This window comes from Salvelinus sp. IW2-2015, linkage group LG30, assembly GCF_002910315.2.
Source record: "Salvelinus sp. IW2-2015 linkage group LG30, ASM291031v2, whole genome shotgun sequence".
NCBI lineage: Eukaryota > Metazoa > Chordata > Actinopteri > Salmoniformes > Salmonidae > Salvelinus > Salvelinus sp. IW2-2015.
The window spans coordinates 1487815-1505944 of NC_036869.1; the positions used below are offsets into that span (position 1 = coordinate 1487815).

The 18130-nt window shown below is 46.1% G+C and overlaps 1 protein-coding gene across 1 annotated transcript; it reads right to left on the bottom strand.

Annotated features, from left to right (window-relative positions):
- Positions 1–291: 291 nt before the first annotated feature.
- LOC111954952 (ubiquilin-4) lies at positions 292–18130 on the bottom strand. The gene is made up of 11 exons (XM_023974918.2): positions 17944–18130; positions 16693–16844; positions 16182–16327; positions 15756–16018; positions 4420–4578; positions 3999–4224; positions 2157–2296; positions 1618–1701; positions 1323–1438; positions 785–986; positions 292–673 (listed from the first exon to the last, which is right to left on the bottom strand). Exons 1-11 carry the CDS (start codon positions 18085–18087, stop codon positions 521–523), a joined length of 1785 nt encoding a protein of 594 aa, XP_023830686.1. The 5' UTR covers positions 18088–18130; the 3' UTR covers positions 292–520.

Genomic DNA, 18130 nt, shown 5'->3' on the forward strand with positions numbered 1-18130 from the left:
CATATAGACAGGAAACAAATGCGTCATAACAGCTCTATGCAATGCAGTGAATGCATTTGCAGTGAATGCAATGCTTACTATCTGCCGCACTCTGAACTCTCATCTCATTGAATAAACCCCTCAGATTTATTAGAGAGGAAGATGGATGAGTGAATCTTGTAGGATAAAGCATCTCTGTTTAAGAGAGGGTGCCTTTCGCCCCCTTCCCTTTCACACCCCTCTGTTGAGATGGTCTGGTCAGTCTGGTTCTGCTGGGCAGAGCTCTGTGGATGAGGCTAAGAACAGGGGATATGGGGGTGGGGCATGATCTGACAGGAGGCTGCGGTGGATGTTTAGAATGGTACATATCCTGACCGGGTCTCATCTGTGTCGGTTTGGGACGGTTCATTTCACTTCTTGGTTCTCTGTAGACAGTATGTGTGTGTGTTTATCCCTTGCTACCCAGAGCTGGATAGTGTGTATGCGTGTGTCTGTATTGACGTATGCTTATATACGTAACTGTGTGTGTGTGAGTGTGTCTTTATGAGGGCTGAGAGCCCAGCAGTCTCTCGATGGCAGCGTTGACATCTCCTCCMGTAGCGATSAGGGCCTGCAGGTTGGCCTCTCGGTTGATGAAGCCCATAGCACCCAGCTGCTCCAGCTGCTGCTGGAACTGCACCTCCGGGGTCTGGCTCTGTAGGGGGGGATCAGTCACAATCACTCAATCAAATCAGTCAACCAATCATCAACTAATCAATCAACAGTAAAACAGAATGAGGGAAAACAGGATGRGTGTGGTAAGTACCGAGGCATTCCCTCCTGCGAACATTTGGAGCATCTGCTGCATCATCAGCTGCTGGGCGGGGTTTGTCCCAGCGCTCGGCGAAGAGGCGGGGTTCTCTGGAGCCACACCCCCTCCTACGGACAGGGGGGTTGTGGGTATTCCACCTGGTAATCCACCTACTAGCCCCCCTGGTAGACCACCTGGCAGCCCACCCGGTGCCAAACTGGGAGACACAAAGGGGTTAGTACAGACTCCGAGAACATATTGCCTAACAGAGTATTTAGGCTACTACCCAAAGTGTGTCTCAGTGTGTGTGTGTGTGTGTGTGTCAGTGTGTGTGTTCGTCAGCGGAGGCTGCTGAGGGGAGGACGGCTCACAATAATGGCTGGAACAGAGCGTTTGTTGTATTTGATACCATTCCGCTCCAGCCATTACCACGAGCCCATCCTCCCCAATTAAGGTGCCACCAACCTCCTGTGGTGTGTGTGTGTGTGTGTGTATATGTCAGTGTGAGTGTGTGCATCAGTGTGTGGGTGTGTGTACATCAGTGTGTGTGTACCTGGGCATGAGTCCTGGTGCTTCTGTCTGCAGCGTCTGTAGGCCCTGTTGTATCTGGAGGAGAGCCTGCATGGCTCGGGGGTTGGTCATGACAGAGAGCGCCTCTGGGTTCTGCATCTAAACAACAACATCAGACAATCAAACTAACAATGAATCAATTAACATTCTGAAACAAATCATCCAGTCCAGACTCAAACAATTCAATCAAGTCCTTGGGACAGGTTCAGCTCTCTGTTATACATTTGTCTGTTAGAGTGTGTGTGTGTGTGTGTGTGTGTGTGTGTGTGTGTGTATACCTGCTGCAGGAAGACAGGCAGCTGGCTCCTGAACTGTTCCTGCAGTTGGGGATTTCCAGCAAACAGGGGATTATTCATCAACACCTGCGGGAGACACAGAAGGCGAGAGAAGATCAGGGTCCTGTCGTTCATCAGCTGCTTCCCCAGTGGGGAGGTTGTTCACCCTCTTCCTCACATCGGTCTATCTATATGGAGATAGGTACKGCACTGCCAGCCAGCTGGACCTGTTCTAGATACCTCGAGGTACAGCACTGCCAGCCAGCTGGACCTGTTCTAGATACCTCGAGGTACAGCACTGCCAGCTGGATCTGTTCTGTACAGCTGCCAATTAATTACAGACAACCCATTCCCATCGATTCCTATGGATCCCCCTGCGTTCAGATTATTTGTGTCCCAAATGTCACCCTATTTATAGTGCACTACTTTTAACCATGGCCCCTATGGGTAGTAGTGTACTATAAAGGGAATAGGGTGCCATATGACACACTTAAAGTGACTTTATGAACCATGATAACCCCCACTACTCTGTTGCTACAGACCTGAGAGGCCATGTCTGGGTTCTGGGCCAGAGACTGCATCATACTGCGCATGTAGGGAGCAGACAGCATGTTCTGCATCAGCTGAGGGTTCTCTGAAATCTGCTGCATCAGACTCTGCATGCCTGGACTGCTGAACATGCCTGGGACACACACACACACACACACACACACACACACACACACACACACACACACACACACAGAGAGAGAGAGGTTGATGGGGGGTGGGTAAGTGCCGTTGTGACATACAGCGCATTCGGAAGTATGCAGACCCCCCTTGACTTTTTCCACAATCTGTTAGGATACAGCCTTATTCTAAAATTGATTAAATAAAAACAAATCCTCATCAATCTACACACAATACCCCATAATGACAAAGCGAAAACAGGTTTAGACATTTTAGCAAATGTATTAAAAATAAAACAGATACCTTATTTACATAAGTATTGAGACCCTTTGCTATGAGACTTGAAATTGAGCTCAGGTGCATCCTGTTTCCATTGATTCCATCCATCCTTGAGATGTTTCTACAACTTGACTGGAGTCCACCTGTGGTAAATTCAATTGATTGGACATGATTTGTAAAGGCACACACCAATTTCTGCAGCATTGAAGGTCACCAAGAACACATTGGCGTCCATCATTCTTAAATGGAAGAAGTTTGGAACCACCAAGACTCTTCCTAGAGCTGGCCGCCCTGACAAACTGAGCAATCGGGGGAGAAGGACCTGGGTCAGGGAGGTGGCCAAGAACCCGATGGTCACTGACAGAGCTCCAGAGTTCTTCTGTGGAGATGGGAGAAACTTCCAGAAGGACAACCATCTCTGCAATACTCCACCAATCAGGCCTTTATAGTAGAGTGGCCAGACGGAAGCCACTCCTCAGTAAAAGGCACACGACAGCCCGCTTGGAGTTTTCTAAAAGGCAACTAAAGGACTCTCAGACCATGAAAAACAAGATTCTCTGGTCGGATAAAACCAAGAGTGAACTCTTTGGCCTGAATGCCAAACGTCACGTCTAGAGGAAACCTGGCCCCATCCCTACGGTGAAGCATGGTGGTGGCAGCATCATGCTGTGGGGATTTTTTTTCCAGAGGCAGGGACTGGGAGACTAGTCAGGATCAAGGGAAAGATAACTGAGCAAAGTAGAGAGAGATCCTTGATGAAAACCTGCTCCAGAGTGCTGAAGAACTCAGACTGGGGCGAAGATTCACTTTCCAACAGGACAACGACCCTAAGCACACAGCCAAGACAACGCAGGAGTGGCTTCGGTCTCTGAATGTCCTTGAGTGGCCCAGCCAGAGCCCAGACTTGAACTCGATCGAACATCTCTGGAGAGACCTGAAAATAGCTGTGRAGCYARGCTCCCCATCCAACCTGACAGAGCTTGAGAGGATCTGCAGAGAAGAACGGGAGAAACTCCCCAAATACAGTTGTGCCAAYCTTGAAGAAGACTTGAGGCTGTAATCGCTTCCAAAGGTGCTATAACAAAGTACAGCGTAAAGGGTCTGAATACTTACGTAAATGTGATATTTCCGTTTTTAATTTTAATACATTTTCAAAAATGTCTACACTTGTTTTTTTTCTTTGTCATTGTGGGGTATTTGTCATTATGGGGTATTGAGGAAAAATATATATTTAATCCATTTTAGAATAAGGCTGTTACGTAACAAAATGTGGAAAAACTCAAGGGGTCTGAATGCACTGTATGTATGGGTGTCAAGAATTGATAAGTATGCATTTAAGAATTCACGTCCACATGTGCTATTACAGTATGTGAAGCTGTAGTATATCAACTGAATGCTGTCACTTCAACAGGAAGTCAGTCTATGTATTACCGTACCATTTCCCAGACTGGCAGAGTTGACACCCAGAGGGTTGGAGACACTGGGGTTGGTGCTGCCAGTGGTAGACGAGCCTGTGGTGCCCGTGCCCCCTCCACCCTCAGAGGGGGTGGTGGAGCTGGGGGGGCCCCATGGGTTGGGCAGCGGTTCCCGGTTCTCTGTCCTCGACGGCTGCACCCCCCCATCAGAGTTGCCCCCCAGGGCTGAGAAAGGGTTGTTTCCAAACTGMGAGAGAGGAGAGAAATAAGTCATTATCAACTTGTTGAATACCATTGGAGTTTATGTTCAGCACTCTCCATGGGATAGCTTAGAGTTTGTTTCTGAGGCTGAAAAACCTTTCAAAAATGGGTGAATCCCTGGTTTGAATTTTAACTTAGTCGTGATGTCAATTGATTTGAATTAACTGTCATCAGTGGGTACCTGGTCTCGTGCGGCGCTGAACATGGGTTCCTGGATGTCTGTGTACATCCTTCGCAGGGCGTTGTAGCCCCCRGGGATGCTCTCCAGGTTGCTAAGTGCCCGGTCCTGGTTACGCATCATCTCCTGCATCATAGCAGGGTTCCTGGCCAGCTCCATGGTCTGAGGAGAAGGGAACAGGAAGGTGTTGACAGGAATTTTTCAGCTAGGCTGGGTTCTGGGGTACAGGGACTCAAGAGGGGTAAGCTAGACCAAACATATTTTCCAGACACAGATAAGGCTAAGCCTTATTCTGGACAAAAATTATTTAAAATGTTCTCAATTTCTTATTAGTCCAGGACTAAACTTAATCTGTGTCTGAGAAACCTATTTCTTTAAATAATTTAGAATGCAGCTAAATGTAAAGATGCCTCTCAAAAAGCAGTAGACTTCCCAAAGTTAAAAATAAAATTGGAAAAAAAGCAGCTGCTAAATTATTAGCCAAATCTAACTTCTGTGTACACTCCAGCCAATCCCAACCCGTCAGTAACAGTACACTCCAGCCAATCCCAACCTGACAGTAACACAGTACACTCCAGCCAATCCCAACCTGTCAGTAACACAGTACACTCCAGCCAATCCCAACCTGTCAGTAACACAGTACACTCCAGCCAATCCCAACCCGTCAGTAACAAAATACACTCCAGCCAATCCCAACTTGTCAGTAACACGGTACACTCCAGCCAATCCAACCAGTCAGTAACAGTACACTCCAGCCAATCCCAACCGTCAGAAACAGTATACTCAGCAATACAACTACAGTACACAGTAACCAGCATCCCACCTGTCGTAACAAGTAACACTCCGAGCCAATCCAAACCTGTCCAGTAAACACAGTACACTCCAGCATCCCAACCTGTCAGTAACATCAGTACACTCCAGCCAATCCCAACCCGTCAGTAACACAGTACTGCCATCCAGCCAACATCCTCAGCCAATCGCAACCTGTCAGTAACACAGTTACACTCCCCTCCAGCCAATCCCAACCTGTCAGTAACACAGTACACTCCAGCCAATCCCAACCCGTCCCAGTAACACAGTACACTCCAGCCAATCCCAAACCAGTACCTCAGCCATCCAAACACAGTACATCCAGCGAATCCCAACCTGTCAGTAACACAGTACACTCCAGACCAAACCTTCCACAATCGCTTGTCAGTAACAAAGTACACTCCAGCCAATCCCAACTTGTCAGTAACACGGTACATCTTCCCCCCCAGTTAATACCAAACCTGTCAAGTGATCCAGTTACACTCCGGCCAATCGCAACATGTTAGTGACACAGTACACTCCAGCCATCTCCAACTGTCAGTAACACAGTAAACTCCAGCCAATCCCAACCTGTTAGTGACACGGTAACACTCCAGCCAATCCAACTGTTAGTGACACGGTACACTCCAGCCAATCCACCTGTAGTACACGTAACACCAGCAATCCCACGTCAATGCAGTACACTCCAGCCAATCCAACCGTCATGAACCAGTACACTCCAGCCAATCCAACGTCAGTGACCAGTACACTCCAGCCAATCCCAACGTCAGTGATCCAGTCACTCCAGCCAATCCAACCTGTCAGTGACACAGTACACTCCAGCCAATCCCAACCCGTCAGTAACACAGTACACTCCAGCCAATCCCAACCTGTCAGTAACACAGTACACTCCAGCCAATCCCAACCTGTCAGTAACACAGTAACACTCCAGCCAATCCCAACCGTCAGTAACAAGTACACTCCAGCCAATCCCAATTTGTCAGTAACACGGTAACACTTCCCCCAGTTACAACCTGTCAGTGATCCAGTACACTCCGGCCAATCGCAACCTGTTAGTGACACAGTACACTCCAGCCAATCCCAACTGTCAGTACACAGTAAACTCCAGCCAATCCAACCTGTTAGTGGAACACGGTACACTCCAGCCAATCCCAAACCTGTTAGTGACACGGTACACTCCAGCCAATCCCAACCTGTTAGTGACACAGTACACTTCAGCCAATCCCCAACCACGTCAGTCAGACTAACAGTACCCACCTCCAGCCAATCCCAACCTGTCAGTGATCCAGTACAACTCCAGCCAATCCCAACCTGTCAGTGAACACAGTACACTCAGCCAATCCCAACCCGTCAGTAACACAGGCAGTACACCAGCCAATCCCAACCGTCAGTAAACACAGTACACTCCAGCCAATCCCAACCCGTCAGTAACACAGTACACTCCAGCAATCCCAACCTGTCAGTGATCCAGCTACACTACCAGCCAATCCCAACCCGTCAGTAACACAGTACAACACCAGCCAATCCAACCTGTCAGTGAATCCAGTACACTCAGCACAATCCGCAACCCGTCAGTGACCCAGTACACCTCCAGCCAATCCCAACCTGTCAGTAACACAGTACACACCACCAATCCCACCTGTCCAGTGATCCAGTACAACCTCAGCCAATTCCCAAACCTGTCAGTGATCCAGTACAGTCTCCAGCAATCCCAACCTATCAGTGACACGTACACCCAAGCCAATCCCACCTGTCAGTAACACAGTACAACCTCCAGCCAATCCCACCCGTCAGTAACACAGTACAACTCCAGCCAATCCCAACCTGTCAGCAACACAGTACACTCCAGCCAATCCCAACCTGACAGTGATCCAGCAACCTCCAGCAATCCAAACCTGTCAGTGAATCCAGCAACCTCACAGCCAATCCAAACTGTCAGCAACACAGTACACTCCAGCCAATCCCAACCTGTCAGTAACACAGTACACACCAGCCAATCCCAACCTGTCAGTGATCCAGTACACTCCAGCCAATCCCAACCTGTCAGTGATCCAGTACACCTCCAGCCAATCCCAACCTATCAGTGACACAGTACACCCCAGCCAATCCCAACCTGTCAGTAACACAGTACACCTCCAGCCAATCCCAACCCGTCAGTAACACAGTACACCTCCAGCCAATCCCAACCTGTCAGCAACACAGTACACTCCAGCCAATCCCAACCTGACAGTGATCCAGCAACCTCCAGCCAATCCCAACCTGTCAGTGATCCAGCAACCTCCAGCCAATCCCAACCTGTCAGCAACACAGTATACTCCGGCCAATCCCAACCTGTGTGTGACACAGTACACTCTAGCCAATCCCAACCTGCCAGTGTACTGTGTCTCCAGCGCAATTAAAATGGCCTTCCATTCTGTCTACATACCACCACAGACTGAGACTGGCACTAAGACAGCATTGAATGAGCTGTATTCCGCCATAAGCAAACAAGAAAATGCTCACTAGTAGCCAGGGACTTTAATGCAGGGAAACTTAACCTGTCTGGCACCAGTGGGACGGTAGCGTCAGACCTCGACAACAGCAAGTGAAATTGCAGGGCGCCAAATAAAAATAAAAAACAGAAATCCCATAATTAAAATTCCTCAAACATACAAGTATTATACACCATTTTAAAGAAACTTCTTGTAAATTCAACCACAGTGTCCGATTTCAAAAAGGCTTTACGGCGAAAGCACACCACGCAATTATGTTAGGTCAGCGCCTAGTCACAGAAAACCATACAGCCATTTTCCAGCCAAGGAGAGGGCTCACAAAAGTCAGAAATAGCGATTAAATMAATCACTAACCTTTGATGATCTTCATCAGATGGCACTCACAGGACTTCATGTTACACAATAAATGTGTGTTTTATTTGATAAAGTTCATCTTTATGTCCAAAAACCTCAGTTGAAATTGGCGCGTTATCTACAGTAATCATTGTCTCAAACAAACATCCAGTGAAATTTCAGAGAGCCACATCAAATTACAGAAATACTCATCATAAACATTGATGAAAAATACAAGTTTTATACATAGGATTAAAGATAAACGTCTTGTTAATCCAGCCGCTGTGTCAGATTTCAAAAAGGCTTTACGGCAAAAGCACACCATGCGATTAAGTTAGGTCAGCGCCCAGTCACAGAAAACCAGTCACAGAAAACCATAATCATTTTCCAACCAAGGAGAGGTGTCACAAAAGTCAGAAATAGAGTTAAAATTAATCACTTACCTTTGATGATCTTCATCTGGTGGCACTCCCAGGTCTCCATGTTAGACAATAAATGTTTGTTTTGTTCGATAATGTCCCTCTTTATGTCCAAAAACKTTTTTGTTGGTGCGTTTAGTTCAGTAATCCAAAGGCACAATGCGCACCCTCAACATCCAGACGAAAAGTCAAAAAAAGTACAGTAAAAGTTCGTAGAAACATGTCAAACGGTGTTTAAAATTAATCCTCAGGTTGTTTTTGTCATAAATAATATTTCAACAGGACAAAAGCTTCGTCAATAGAAAAAGAGAAACAAGAAAGGCGAGCTCCCGATCACACGCTTGGCTCATGTCTGGAAATGTCCACTGATTGAAAGTGCTGTATCTCCCTAATTTTTCAGAGTAAAAGCCTGAAACAATGCCTAAAGACTGGCCACATGTAGATGAAGCCATAGAGATCGTGAACTGGGTCCTAAGTCTTTGTATGGTGGATAGGCTTTCAATGGAAAAACAGCCTTTCAAAATAATAGTTATTCCTGGATGGATTTTCCTCAGGTTTTCGCCTGCCATATCAGTTCTGTTATACTCAGACATTATTTTAACAGTTATGGAAACTTTAGAGTGTTTTCTATCCAAATCGACTAATTATATGCATATCCTAGCTTCTGGGCCTGAGTAGCAGGCAGTTTAATTTGGGCACGCTTTTCATCCAAAATTCAGAGTGCTGCCCCCTACCCTAGTGAAGTTAAATCCGTTTTACCAAATTTCTATCAGCATGTTAAATGTGCAACCAGAGGGTAAAAAAAAAAAAACTCTGGACAACCTTTTCTCCACACACCGAGACGCATACAAAGCTCTCCCTCGCCCTCCATTTGGCAAATCTGACCATAATTCTATCCTCCTAATTCCTGTTTACAAGGGYAAATTAAAGCAGGAAGCACCAGTGACTAGATCAATAAAACAGTGGTCAGATGAAGCAGATGCTAAGCTACAGGACTGTTTTGCTAGCACAGACTGGAATATGTTCCGAGATTCCTCCGATGGCATTGAGGATTACACAACATCAGTCATTGGCTACATCAATAAGTGCATCAATGACGTCGTCCCCACAGTGACTGTACGTACTAACCCCAAACAGAAGCCATGGATTACAAGRAACATCCGCACTGAAATAAAGGCTAGAGCAGCCGCTTTCAAGGAGCGGGACTCTATCCCGGAAGCTTATAAGAAATCCCGCTATGRCCTCCAACAAACAGGCAAAACGTTAATAAGATTGAATCGTACTACATCGGCTCTGACGCTCGTCGGATGTGGCAGGGCTCGCAAACCATTACAGACTACAAAGGGAAACACAGCCGAGAGCTGCCCAGTGACACAAGCCTACCAGACGAGCTAAACTACTTCTATGCTCGCTTCAAGGCAAATAACACTGAAATATGCATGAGAGCACATGCATGAGATCACCAGCACGCTCTCCGCAGCCAATGTGAGTAAGACCTTTAAACGGGTCAACATTCACAAGGTTGCAGGGCCAGACGGATTACCAGGACGTGTACTGCGAGCATGCTTAACTAGGCAAGTCAGTTAAGAACYAATTCTTATTTACAATGACAGCCTACCCCAGCCAAATCCGGTAGACGCTGGGCCAATTGTGTGCTGCCCTATGGGACTTCCGATCACGGCCGGATGTGATGCACCCTGGACATGAACCAGGTACTGCAGTGACGCCTCTTGCACTGAGATGCAGTGTCTTAGACCACTGTGCCACTTGGGAGCCCTGTAATACCAACATGTTTTAAGCAGACCACCATAGGCCCTGTGRCCAAGAACACTAAGGTAACTTGCCTTAGTGTTGTGAGTACTCATAGTACTTCATCTGTAGCCATGAAGTGCTTTGAAAGGCTGGTCATGGCTTACATCATTATCATTATCAACACCATTATCCCAGAAACCCTAGACCCACTCCAATTTGCATACCACCCCAACAGATCATGCAATCTCTATTAGAGGTCAACCGATTATGATTTCTCAACACCAATACCGATTACTGGAGGACCAAAAAAAGCGATACCGATTAAATCGAACGATGTTTATATAATATATTATATACACTGCTCAAAAAAAATAAAGGGAACACTTAAACAACACAATGTAACTCCAAAGTCAATCACACTTCTGTGAAATCAAACTGTCCACTTAGGAAGCAACACTGATTGACAATAAATTTCACATGCTGTTGTGCAAATGGAATAGACAAAAGGTGGAAATTATAGGCAATTAGCAAGAACACCCCAATAAAGGAGTGATTCTGCAGGTGTGACCAAAGACCACTCTCAGTTCCTATGCTTCCTGGCTGATGTTTTGGTCACTTTTGAATGCTGGCGGGACTTTCACTCTAGTGGGTAGCATGAGACGGAGTCTACAACCCACACAAGTGGCTCAGGTAGTGCAGCTCATCCAGGATGGCACATCAATGCGAGCTGTGGCAAGAAGGTTTGCGTGTCTGTCAGCGTAGTGTACAGAGCATGGAGGCGCTACCAGGAGACAGGCCAGTACATCAGGAGACGTGGAGGACGTAGGAGGCAACACCCAGCAGGAGGACGCTACCTCCGCCTTTGTGCAAGGAGGATTAGGAGGAGCACTGCCAGAGCCCTGCAAAATGACCTCCAGCAGGCCACAAATGTGCATGTGTCTGCTCAAATGGTCAGAAACAAGACACCATGAGGGTGGTATGAGGGCCGACGTCACAGGTGGGGGTTGTGCTTACAGCCCAACACCGTGCAGGACGTTTGGCATTTGCCAGAGAACACCAAGATTGCCAAATTCGCCACTGGCGCCCTATGCTCTTCACAGATGAAAGCAGGTTCACACTGAGCACATGTGACAGATGACAGTCTGGAGACGCCGTGGAGAACGTTCTGCTGCCTGCAACATCCTCTAGCATGACCGTTTTGGCGATGGTCAGTCATGGTGTGGGTGGCATTTCTTTGTGGGGCCGCACAGCCTCCATGTGCTTGCCAGAGGTAGCCTGACTGCCATTAGGTACCGAGATGAGATCCTCAGACCCTTGTGAGACACATATGCTGACACATGCACCATTTGTGGCCTGTGGAGTATTTTATATATATATATAATATATATTGTTGTTGCTCATTGTCATTTATTTCATAAATAATATATATATATATATATATAGAACGGACGATATATATTATTTCCTAACGCCACTCAAATTGGAGTGGGTCTAGGAATAATTATGTAAAACAGGAATAATAAAAAAAATATATATACAGTGGGGAGAACAAGTATTGAGACACTGACGATTTTGGCAGGTTTTCCTACTTAAAAGCATGTAGAGGTCTGTAATTTTTTTCATAGGTACACTTCAACTGTGGAGAGAAGGAATCTAAAACAAAAATCCAGAAATCACATTGTATGATTTCTAAGTAATTAATTTGCATTTTATTGCATGACATAAGTATTTGAACATCAGAAAAGCAGAACTGAATATTTGGTACAAAACCTTAGTTTGCAATTACAGAGATCATACGTTTTCCTGTAGTCTTGACCAGGTTTGCACACACTGCAGCAGGGAGGTTTGGCCCACTCCTCCATACAGACCTTCTCCAGATCCTCAGGTTTCGGGGCTGCGCTGCCAATACGGACTTTTCGGCTCCCTCCAAAGATTTTCTATTGGGTTCAGGTCTGGAGACTGGCTAGGCCACTCCAGGACACTGAGATGCTCTTCACGGAGCCACTCCTTAGTTGCCCTGGCTGTGTTTTCGGGTCGTTGTTCATGCTGGAAGACCCAGCCACGGACCCCCATCTTCAATGCTCTTACTGAGGGAAGGCAGGTTGTTGGTCAAGGATCTCGCGATACATGGCCCCGTCCATCTCCCTCAATACGGTGCAGCTCGATCCTGTCCCTTTGCAGAAAAGCATCCCCAAAGAATGATGTTTTCCGACCCATGCTTTCACGCGTTGGTGATGGTGTTCTTGGGGTTTCGTACTCATGCCTTCTTATCCTCCAACACCGGCGATGGAGTTAGAGCAAAAAGCTCTATTTTTTGTCTCCATCAGACCACTATGACCTTCTCTCCATTTTATCCTCTGGACTCACTCCAGCATGGTCATTGGGCAACTTCAGACGGCCTGGACATGCGCTGGCCTTTCGAGGCAGAGGGACCGTCATACCTGCGTTGCGCTGCAGGATTTTAATCCATGAACAGACGTAGTGTGTTACAAATTGGTTTTGCTTAGACTAGTGGTCGCCAGCTCTCTTCGAGTCATTGACCAGGTACCTGCGTGTGAGTTCTGGCTGATCCCTCACATTCCTCTGATCATTGATGCCTTCCACGAGGTGAGATCTTGCATGGACGCCCACAACCGGAGGTGAGTTGCCCGTTCATCTGAATTCTTCATTTCTGGATATGCTTTTGCCAAACAGTTGTTGCCTTCTCATCCAAGCTGCGTTGCCTATGTCCCTGTAGTGAGTACCACTCCCAGCCTTGTACAGCAGTCTACAATTGTTCGACCCTGATCCGTCAACACTACATCAGCTCTCTGGTCTTTGGCCGATTGGTGGAGAGGGTTTGGAGCTGTTTGAGTTGAGTGGATGGTAGCGTGTCGTTATACAGGTAACGAGTTCAAACACGGAGTGCAGTTAATACAGTAAGAGTGGAGAACAGGAGGGCTTCTTAAAGAAAAACCAACAGTGTCTGTGGAGAGGCGGCATCTTCTTTACTGAGTCGTGGTAGGTGAGCAATTAACGTATAGTGGTCATGTCCATTATTAATGCAAATAGATTACTTAGAAAATCATACATATTGATTTTCTGGAATTTTTGTGTTTTAGATTCCTCTCTTCCTCACCAGGATTGAAAGAGTGGTTACCTAGACTCCTAAGCAAATGACAGCACCTCTACATCTTCCTGTAAGAGTAGGAAACCTGCAAATCTCCGGGCTGGTACAATATTGTTCTCCCCACATATATGATAATATATATATATATATATATTTGAATGAATGCTTACGAGCCTGCTGCTGCCTATCACCGCTCAGTCAGACTGCTCTATCAAATCATATACTTAATTATAATATAATAAACACACAGAAATACGAGCCTTTGGTCATTAATAATGGTCAAATTCGGAAACTATAATTTCGAAAAACAAAACGTTTAATCTCTCAGTGAAATACGGCACCGTTCCGTATTTTATCGAATGGARGGCAACCCTAAGTCTAAATATTACTGTTACATTGCACAACCTTCAATGTTAAGTAGTAATTATGTAAAATCRAGGAACATTTATTACGGTCTTTGTTAGGAATAAATGGCCCTTCAACAGCTCGCAACGAGCCAGGCGGCCCAAACTGCTGCAAATACCCTGATTCTGCTTGCACTGAACGCAAGAGAAATGACAATTTTCCTAGTTAATATTGCCTTCTAACATTAATTTACTTTAACTGCATATGCAGGTTTAAAAAATATATACTTGTGTATTGATTTTAAGAAAGGCATTGATGTTTATGGTTAGGTACATTATTGCAACAATTGTGTTTTTTTTCACGAATGAGCTTTTGTTAAATCATCATGTTGAAGTAGGCTGTGATTCGATAATAAATGAACAGGCACGGCATTGATTACATGCAACGCAGAACAAGCTAGTTAACCTAGTAATATCGTCAACCATGTGTAGTTAACTAGTGATTATGTGAAGATTGATTGTTTTTTATAAGATTAGTTTAATGCTAGCTAGCAACTTACCTTGGCTCCTTGCAGCCACAAGGTCATTTTGATGCAGCACTCGTGTAACAGGTGGTCAGCCTGCCACGCAGTCTGCTCGTGGATTGCAATGTAATCYTCGTCCAAAAAGGCAGATTACCAATTGTTATGAAAACTTGAAATCGGCACTAATCAATCTGCCATGTCGATTAATTGGTCAACCTCTAATCTCTATTGCACTCCACACTGCCCTTTACCACCTGGACAAAAGGAACACCTATGTGAGAATGCTATACATTGACTACAGCTCAGCGTTCAACACCATAGTGCCCTGAAAGCTCATCAATAAGCTAAGGACTCTGGGACTAAACACCTCCCTCTGCAACTGGATCCTGGACTTCCTGACGGGCCGCCCCCAGGTGGTAAGGGTAGGTAACAACACATCCGCCACGCTGATCCTCAACACAGGGGCCCCTCAGAGGTACGTGCTCGTTCCCCTCCTGTACTCCCTGTTCACTCATGACTGCACGGCCAGGCACGACTCCAACACCATCATTAAGTTTGCCGATGACACAACAGTGGTAGGCCTGATCACCGACAATGACGAGACAGCCTATAGGGAGGAGGTCAGAGACCTGGCCGTGTGGTGCCAGGACAACATTCTCTCCCTCAACGTGATCAAGACAAAGGAGATGATTGTGGATAACAGGAAAAAGAGGACCTAGCACGCCCCCATTCTCATCGACGGGGCTGCAGTGGAGCAGGTTGAGAGCTTCAAGTTCCTAACATGGAACTCCTAACTTCTTCAACTAACATGGTCCAAGCACACCAAGACAATCGTGAAGAGGGCACGACAAAACCTATTCCCCCTCAGGAGACTGAAAAGATATGGCATGGGTCCTCAGATCCTCAAAAGGTTCTACAGATGCACCATCGAGAGCATCCTGACTGGTACACATCACTGCCTGGTATGGACACTGCTCGACCTCCGACCGCAAGGCACTACAGAGGGTAGTGTGAACGGCCCAGTGCATCACTGGGGCCAAGCTTCCTGCCATCCAGGACCTCTATATCAGGCAGTGTCAGAGAAAGGCCCTAAAAATTGTCAAAGCCTCCAGCCACTCTAGTCAGACTGTTCTCTCTGCTACCGCACTGCAAGCGGTACCGCAGCGTCAAGTCTAGGTCCAAGAGGCTTCTAAACAGCTTCTACCCCCAAGCCATGACTCCTGAACATTAATCAAATGACTACCCAGACTACTTGCATTGCCCCCCCCCCCCTCTTTTACGCCACTGCTACTCTCTGTTGTTATCATCTATGCATAGTCACTTTAATAACTCTACCCACATGTACATACTACCTCAACTAACTGGTGCCCCCGCACATTGACTCTGTACCGGTACCCCCCTCCCTGTATATAGTCTTGCTATCGTTATTTTAATGCTGCTCCTTAATTACTTGTTACTTTTATTTCTTATCTGTATTTTTTTTAACCTGTATTTTTTTTAAACTGCATTGGTGGTTAGGGGCTCGTAAGTAAGCATTTCACTGTAAGGTCCCTCACCTGTCTCATAAGCTCGGGGTTGTTGAGCATGTGGGAGATCTCGGGGTTGCGCTCCATCAGCTGCTGCATCTGAGGGTTGGCCACAATCATCTGCCTCATCAGGTCTGGGTTGGACATCATGTTCTGCACCAGGGGGTTCTCCATGATCTGAGACAGCATCTCTGGGTTGGACATCAGCTGGCTCTGCATTTGCTGCTGCAGCTCCATGAAGTTAGCTGAGCCCATGCCCATGCTGCTCAGACTGGACAGGTCACCGAACCCGGCTAGAAGGGAGGGAGAGGGGCATGGTCAGAGGGTGTGATGGTGATAGTAATGATCTTTGGAAATTGTTGTCGGATGTCTTTTTCAGTATAAACTGTTGGGTGTGTGTGAGGGGGTGGGTAGATAAGATTAGAAGTGTGTACTTATTTAGCTTTGTAAACTCACTCAGTATGTTGGGGGTCTGTGGGGGTGCCGAGGCAGGGCCTCCAGTGGACCCTACTGTGGAGGAGTGGACTGCAGAACTGGGGCCCGAGGAGCTGCCACTACTGCTGCCCACCTGGGAGGTGCAGGAACTAGCGCCATCTCCTGCCCTGGAGGGACAATGCACTGATCAGTAATTTTTCCATATTCACATTAAAGCTACAATATGCAATATGAATTTGGCGACCCGACCAAATTCACATAGAAATGTCAGTTATAGATCTGTCGGCTCAAACTAGTAATACTATTCTGCAAAAACACGTGACCGCCCGCTTTAATACATCCTAACCAGTTGCGTCACCGAAAGCTATTCGACGATGCAAGTGGAGACACTACATATAGCCTATTCACCTATTCAAAAGTTGACCAAGCAATTCCTTTTCCAATTCCAATTCCCATTTTCCCTTTCTGCCAAAAGTCCGAAGAAGACGACAGTATCCAACTAAAACACAATATCCATTTTGCATCATCTTACTTGTGTGCCGTCTTTATGACCAGGTGGACTGTCAGGCCGTCCTTGATGCCGTGTTGGTTGAGCGAGTCCCCGTCCTTCAGGATCTTCCCTGCAAAGATCAGAACCAACTGATCCTGCTTGGCTTTGAACCTCCGCGAGATCTCCTCCTTAAACTGGGAAAGGAGAAAGATGTATAGAGAGAGAGGAGGGATGGACAGCAAGAGAAAGAGGGCGGCAGATGAGGGAAGAAAGGGAAACAAAGAGACGTAGTCAAACAATTCTCAATTAACTGATTTTAATTCTAAAGTCTTGTTTCTGGGTAAATCCTCATTGCTCATCTCTGGGTAAATCCTCATTGCTCATCTCTGGGTAAATGCTCATTGCTTATCCTATTACAGGAATCATACTACCCGATCACAAATACCAAATCACTCTTAGTGTTGTGCCTCCAGTGATCAACAAGAATACTACACATATGAGAGGCACATTAAACAGGAGTAAAATAAGCTGTAGGCCATTAAGCTGTTCAGGATATCAATCAGGACTGGAGTGACAGGACAGGAAGAAAAGAGACATTAGCTGACAGATTCATAACACATCAGCTTGAATGTAACAGGGGGACTTGTGTATGGGAGAGATGATTCACATGGACAGAAATCTAAAGTCCAGTAACTGATATTCAGAACAATGAGGTGCCGTTACATTCTGAAGAAAAATACTGTTTATAGAGTACCAAGGCCAGCACAAAGTTGTTTCTGGAGAAACAGCTAAGAAACTAGATAGCTAACGTTAGCATTTAGCTAACAACATTTATTCAACGTTAACTAACAATTTACCTAGTTAGCTAACTACTTAGTTAAAATATTGTTTTTTTTATGACTAACATACAGAAGTCACACGACACATTGCCTTGACTGTGCAGGGAATCAGCTGTCATTTGTTGAGTTGGAAAGCCGGTTAGCTAACGTTAGCTAGGCTACATAAAACAACTAAGCACCTAACAATATGGAGGACTAGAGTAGTTGAGAGTGGTATTATAACAAAGTTAGTGAATAGTTTGCTATAAATATCGCTACACCGTCCAATTCTATAATGTTAGCTCGCTAACTAACTACACTAACAACATGCTTAACCACACACACACACACACACACACACACACACACACACACACACACACACAAGTGGGCAGGGGCATGATGATGATGTAGCAAAGCAGCTAACGTTTGTGGCCGCTCGCTAGCAAGCTACGGATTAACAAAATGAACGAACCTGAGTGACCGAGGCATCTTCCGAGATGGCGATTTCTTCCTTATCTTTCGGGGTTTTGACTGTAACCTTAATAATAGATCCCTCAGAAGATACCGTTGTATTATTGTTGTTATTAACAGGATCTTCACCGCCGTTGTCCTCCATGTTTACTCCTCCGATAGAATCGCTCGGATTTGGCGTCCAATTC